This window comes from Cryptomeria japonica, chromosome 11, assembly GCF_030272615.1.
Source record: "Cryptomeria japonica chromosome 11, Sugi_1.0, whole genome shotgun sequence".
In the NCBI taxonomy this organism is placed as follows: Eukaryota; Viridiplantae; Streptophyta; class Pinopsida; order Cupressales; family Cupressaceae; genus Cryptomeria; species Cryptomeria japonica.
In genome coordinates this window covers 216714311-216721555 of record NC_081415.1, presented here as the reverse complement: position 1 = coordinate 216721555, position 7245 = coordinate 216714311, and the positions used below count along the sequence as shown (strand labels likewise).

Sequence of the window (7245 nt, the reverse complement as noted above, 5' to 3'; positions counted from 1 at the left end):
TCACTTTGTGATTATTGGATTCAAACTTAAGAGTTTATAAATCACTAATTGTATAAGAAATATTTGAAATATTGTTAAAACATTTGTAGATTTGGTTCATTTCAAATAAAAATTTTATATTTTAATTGAATATAACAATTGAATATTAATTTTATTATTACAACTATATCAAATAATACCTATGGATACTCAATATAGCATTTTGATTTGAAATATATTTATACTTTTTTTGTGTCATACGGTATACAAACATGTAAATTTAATTTATATTTAATGAAAATAATTTATATGATAATAATTTATTTATATACTTTTCAAAATAGATTTTCTATGGTAAAAAAAAATGAATAATGAGTAACTGTATATTGTTGATTGTTAGTTTAATATGGTATATCTTTTCATTTATTTAATGTAATAATGCTAATGTACATTCAAGAAATCTATCAAATAGTATTCATAAACATATAGATAAGTAAGATAATTTTAATAGAGATTCAAGATTTTTGAAAGATAATATAGACCAATTTTTCATAAAACAAATATAGAAGTAAGGAAAGTCATTTCCACTCATAGGAAAATAGTAAAATAAATCAATAAGCTTTACAATAAGGACCCAATCCCTTAGAGTTACTCTACAACTCTAACCCTTCGTTTAGAATCATTTATGAACACTCTATCCTACTAATGCTTTGCTTGCTTCAACTCATCTATAGAGAACTCACTCATGTATAAAGAATTAAATAAATAACATGGTTGAGTTTTCCTAATGTGTATAATTTGATATTAGATTTGATCTTGAATTTTGAAGAGAACCTCATCGTTCAGAAACATTGAGGAAGACTCTATCCTATTAGTGTATGGCTTGCTTCAACTCACATATAGAAAACTCACTTATGCATAAAGAACTACAATAAATAAAACCATTAAGTTTTCTAAATATATACCACCATATATAATCGACCATGAATCCACTATTTATTTTGAATTCTTTTAAAAATTCGTTATGCATATTAAAAAGTACATTAGTTGAGTTTGATCTTACATCGATTTAATCTTCACTTTTGAAAAGAAACGGGTGGAAAAAAGAAAAGAAAACGTAATTATTGTAACCCCACAACGGTAAAGATTGCTACAATTAACTGAAAATATAATGGGTTGGCTGGAAACCTTACTTGGTCCTCTAATTGAAGAGATCTTGTCTATACGCATTGCATTCACACAAGTGCACCCATTTGCAGAATATAGGCGAATGGATAGGGGAAAAGGAGAGGAGGGATCCATCAATTACGGTCAGGGAGGCTATCACCCTGTGGAAATTGGCGATTTCTTCAATAAATATGTGGTGCAATCCAAGCTGGGTTGCGACACTTCTTCCACCGTTTGGCTTGCCTGGGACACCCAACTCAACAAATATGTTGCCCTCAAGATAACAAGGAGCAATACTAGTTATACAAGAATGGCCCAGGTTGAGATTGGAATCCTCAAAAAGATATCACAGGCTGATACAAAAGGCTCCGAAGGTGTAATCAAATTGCTTGATAATTTCATACACTGGACCAAATGGGAATCATGTCTGTTTGGTTCTTGAGCTTTTAGGAGACAATTTAAAGACACTTCTAAAACATAATAGCGGGAAGGGCCTTCCATTGCACATGGTAAAGAAAATTTGTTTTCACATCTTGGGAGGACTTCGATTCTTGCATGATGAAGTTTCAATTGCTCACGCAGATCTCAAACCAAAAAACATTCTTTTACCATCCACCATTGACCCCGAAAAAGACCCAAAGAAGCTTGGTGTCCCACTTATACCTTCTTCTAACAAAGATAAAGATCCAAAGAAGGGAAAATCAGTAGCTCTAGATGAAGAAGAGGAGAAGATGGGTGTAGAAGCCCAAGCTGTGCAAGAAAGGACATTAAGTGCATCCCTTGACCTCAAATGCAAGATAGCTGATCTGGGCAATGCGTTCCAAACCAATCGAAATTATTCAATAGATATCCAGTGCACCAGTCCTGTTCAAACATCTCGCTACAATTGTCTAGAGATTTTTCTCATGCAATCTCCACTCTCTAAGGCAGTAGATATATGGTCTGTTGCATGTATTGCTTTTGAACTTGCCACAGGGGATTTTTTGTTTAAGCGGTAGGGGCGGAATAGACATGAAAGAGCTATAAGTCACCTGGGCTTAATGATTGAGCTCCTCGGTATAATGCCCAATACAGTTTCTCCTGGTAGCAAGGTTTCTAAGGATTATTTTGACGAAAGTGGTAAACTAAAAGAGTACAGGAGTTTAAGATTTCAACCAGTCATCAATGTGCTCCAAAGGGATTATGGGTTTGCCAAAGACGATGCAGCTGATTTCAGCAAATTTCTTGTTCATCTCTTAGATTTTGTACCAAAAAGGCGACCCATTGCAATGGAAGCTATTCATCACCCCTGGCTTACCCCAATACTAAGCCATCTCCAAGCCTCGTCGTCATCATCATAATCCGCAGTCCAAACCCAGCAAAATGATGAGGATATTCCAGAAGAGGCCGTAACTTATTGTAAAAGTATGTGAAGCAATATGCGAGGTTCATGAAATATTTTATTAAGTTGTGAGGCGAGAATCCATGATTAGTATTTATGCCCTCTTTTCTGTGAAATTTTTGTCATACAATAGAAACTAGAGTTATGATAAAAGATTCTTGGATTAGTGTAGCAATGCATGAGAAGCATTTTCCCACGTTGTAAGCATCAATCATGCGCAGATATTTTCAATAGTAAATGTTTTTTTCAATGTTATATGCAGTTAGTTCTGATTATTTTACTATTGCCTGTTTGAGATGGTTGATTCCACAGTTGTTATGTTTTATCCTTAGATTTTCTTCTGTCTGGTTATTTTTATTAAGATTGCAGTATATTCGTTCCCATATGAGCATTTGTTAACATTTGGTATCAACTGCAAGAGCTGTGATTTGAATTTAATTTAATTTTGTTGAATTTATCATTTCAATATATTCATTCCAATATCTGTATTTTTCTCAATTTCATATGTAAGAAAGATTCATCAGTCATTTCAGGAAAGACTATTTATGATGGCATAGTGGATGAACGTTTGACTATAAACATTAATTACAATTTTAAAAAATATCATGTGCTTAATATGTTGAACGGATAATAAATTTTATAATTATATAGTATGTTTATTATATTTATAAATGGGAGTGAGTTAAGAATTCATATAGCAAAATGTTATTTTAGGCTGTTAAGATGTGAATATATCTAGGATTTTGTAGTGTTTCTTCTCATATTATTGGATAAAGATGTTTATTTCCTTTTTCGTATAATTGATGGATTGAGGAGTTCTTGTGCTCTTCAGTGTGTTTGGTTAGTCTCTAATGAGACCTAGGAGAAATTTCACGTCTCCCTTGTGAAATAATGGTGTTGAGGTCTCTATTGCTAGTCATGAGGAGACCCTATCTCTTTTATCCTTTATTGTGTTGGTGTTACCAAATAATGGTTGTGTAAGCCTTTTTTTTCAGGTGATTATATATGACGTTGTTGACCTTGTGCCACCATTCCCTTGCTAGTATCATCATGTGTTTTATTTAGCATGTTATAGAGATTCAACATCATATGTGTGAGCATGAGTTATACCATGTGTATATCATGATTGTAATGCAAAAAAATGGTGGTCTATTTTTTGTTGTAATATTCTAATGTAAATATTAAGGTACTACAAAGTCACTTGGAAAATTTCACAAAAGAGGGTTTTAGTAAAAAATATGCACATTATAGCTACTTGGAAAGATATATGGATAAATTCTATTATAAGCAAATAAATAAAATGAATAATTTTTTTATCTTCAAGATTATTTACTTTGTAAAGTAGGAAAATTGAGTATGCCAAGGGTATAGAGGCTTTTACTAATGAGGGAGGCATGCAAATTCAAAATAACATGTCACTTTAGCACATATAAAATTGTGGCACATTACTAGAAAGGAATGTGTTTAGGCCTAAAATGCAACAAGAAACAACAATATTTGTTATAATTTAAAAATTAATTTCAAGTAATTTAGAAAATCTAAAACATGAAAAGAAGGAATGCAAATGCATTTCCCTATCCCCACACAACCATGATAAAGTGTCTTTGTGACTTTTGTAGTTAAGGGTTTATGTAGACATGAGCATGGTTACATATTATAGTAGTCGACAAGTTTATTAAATTGTGTATTCAAACTACTTGTAAAAGAACTACATAGGGAAATAAGCATTTATAATATTTTAAAATAATGTATTGGCACACTTTAAGCTTCTCAAGTCTATAATTTTAGATAAAGACATAAAATTGTTTGTTCTTATATTATGGATGATGGATGTAACACACCGTTAAAGAACCCTCGACAATGACAACAACTAACCAACTAATCAACACAATGATTAAAAAAAAAACCCATTGCATTAATATACTAGCAATTAAAATGTTGCTAATCATTTAATTCATTATTACAAATGCATATGTGGAAGATGTCATGTACTAAGGCTCAGTCCTCATGCGGGTTCCCTAACATCGTCATTTACACAACACAACCTAACAAGGTTCTAAACCATAAGAAATAGAATGACCATTGCATAACAAGAAATAATAGCAACTAATACTAGGTTCATTTTAAAGCACCAAACTAAGTGTTCTTATGATAACATTTCAATTAGATATGAGATCAACCATGCATTAACATGTTATCATTTCTCTAATCATTAGCATCATCATGTTAAACTCATCAATTACATTAAACTAATACACCAACCTCCACAAGGAGTGTTTCAAATTTCAGTACCACTACATATTACATTTTCAAAGGAAACCATAGTTATAGTTGCAATTACAAGGCCTCCAATAAATACATATCATGATATAGCACAATTATGAACTATCTAAAACTAAGATATGAAAGTGCTAAAACAAAGATGATGATGAATCCATCCATCTGCACATGAGGAAGTTCTCCAATTTCCCAATGGGTGAAAATGCAACACCACCCAACCATGTGGTACCCTCAAGTCCACCCCCCATGGTCGGAGATGCACACAAGGCCCCACTCCACAAGCAAAAAGGCAAGGGATAACAAGTGAACTCACAAGAATCAAAACCACAACCAAGAAAACACTCCACAACAAGAGTAAGACACCAAATAAGTGTAAGTACTTGCCAAATATGAGGCATTTTGCACCAAGACCTAAGGGTGGAGAATGTGTAGATTTTGCTTGTAGATGATTGTGCAAGTTGTAAGAAGATCAACTTAGAGGATTTGAGGAGTTGAGGTTCCCGTGGTTGTGAATAGATTGTTGAAAGAGATAGTTTGTAATAGAATCTATGAATGTGGTAAGACAAGTTTGTAGACAAATTGTCGAATGTGAGAGTTTACATGTGCAAAACTTGAGGGTTTGAAGATTTGTGTTGAGGCTTTGTGAGCCTTGAAAATGGAAAGAGAAAGATATGGTGTGTTAATGAGGATTACAACAATAGAAACATAGTGGGATGAACTTATTGCAAGTGGAGAAAAGTTGCAGCAGAAGGTAATGAGGATGTGAAGATGAAAATGAAGTTTTCTAATGATTCCTTGTTCAAGAGAGTAGTGAAGATGAAGCTTGCTTGGTTAGAGAGCTTGATTATTGTTATAGAATGTGGATGATGAATATTTGGATTATTGTTTTAATTTTGTTTGAATGTGGACGATTAGTTTTACGATAGCAATATACCTTTATAAAAGCATTATAATAATAATATATCATATTGAAGACAAGGTTGAAGTTGCAACAGTGAATGGAACTAAGGTAAAATTTAATTTTTCTGAATACTATTTTAAAGATGGATGTGAGTGTGATGAGATTGCAACATAAGAGAATAGTGATTCATATTTGATTTAATTTGAGAATGATGATGATTTGCATGTTATGGATGAGTTAGTTTAGAAGGATTTTTCTAGTGATGTATGGTATGCAAAAGATTTGTATGGTGTTACAAAGTTTAGTGTAGGTGTATTTTGGTGGAGGTGGGTGGACTAAGATGGGTTAAATCCCACAAGTTTTGAGGAGAATGCGAGATACATTTTGAGGAGGTGGATGTTTTATGGTCGAATTGACTCCACATTCAAGAGGTTGATTATAGAGCTAAGTTGTCAAAGAAGAATGCTTGTCCTGGCTAGGTGTTAGAAGAGGAGAAAGAAAAAATTCTCAAAGGTACTTGTTTTAGTGATGGAGTTTGTTGTAGGTTGCTCGTAATATGAAAGAATGGTACTACCACTCAACTCAATTTTGTGAATCCATATTCACAAAAAATTTCTTACCATAGGTGTTTGATGCAGGAGCATCTGGTGGTGTAAGGGCATTCTTGCATCAACCAAAAAATATTTTATTTAATTTTCATGAAATGTTTGGAATAAGTTCTTATTCCAAATAAACAAATTTAATGTATTTTGGGCCTAAATATTTAATAAATATTTGGCCAAGTCCTTAAGGTGGTATCTTACTACGGAGTTGGACACATGTCAGTGGAGGTTACAAGGCATAATGAAGGAATCCTTGACCAATGCACCCACTTTGCAAGGTGGAAACAAATTGTGGACACTTGTCAATGGTGGTTGAAAGAGCATCTTGGAAAAATGCCTTGGGCATTTATTTTGGAAGTTAGTGACTTTTGTCTTGCATGCCTATGCATGTTGACACATGTCATTTGCATGCTTCCCAAATTCGGGAACCCAACCTTGCAAGTCTTTGCATGTGGAGGTCATGTGAAGCAACTTACTATGGTCATGTGGAGGTCATGCGAAGCAACTTACTATGTTTGAAGGTTGTCCACTAAGTTGGGGTTGTATGGATTTTTACTATGGTTTTTGGGAACCTTGTTTTTACTCATGGTAATGTTTTATGGTTGTACTTTGAGCCCCCACGAGTCCATATATTGAGGGGTTAAGTTGGAGATTTTAGTTTTTTAGTTTGTAAGTTGAAGATCAGAGTGAGAGGAGCAGACTAGGCTCGATAGTTGAACCTGATTATTTTTAGAGTTGGTTGATGATTTCCTTGTAGTTCACTCTTGCATATGTATTGATATTATATCAATTTGATGATTTGTAATCATATTTGAGAGATTGTATGTTGCCTTTAAGGCTAAAAGAATTATTATTTCAGAACAACATTGTAATTTATTTTCAAGAAGATTAATAGAAACAATAATCATGGCTTGTAAATGTCCTATTTAATTCAT

General features: G+C 33.1%; 1 protein-coding gene across 1 annotated transcript; it reads left to right on the top strand.

Moving 5' to 3' along the window:
- Positions 1 to 1150: 1150 nt before the first annotated feature.
- Positions 1151 to 2144, top strand: LOC131068769 (uncharacterized). Its single transcript, XM_059214513.1, has 2 exons — positions 1151 to 1520; positions 1597 to 2144. The coding sequence occupies exons 1-2, from the start codon at positions 1151 to 1153 to the stop codon at positions 2142 to 2144; spliced, it is 918 nt and encodes a 305-aa protein (XP_059070496.1).
- Positions 2145 to 7245: the final 5101 nt, after the last annotated feature.

Coding starts and splice junctions, on each gene's coding strand:
- LOC131068769 (XM_059214513.1), top strand. CDS start 1,151: ATGGGTTGGCTGGAAACCTTACTTGGTCCTCTAATTGAAGAGATCTTG. Junction 1,521..1,596: donor TGATACAAAAGGCTCCGAAG/GTGTAATCAAAT, acceptor TTGAGCTTTTAG/GAGACAATTTAAAGACACTT.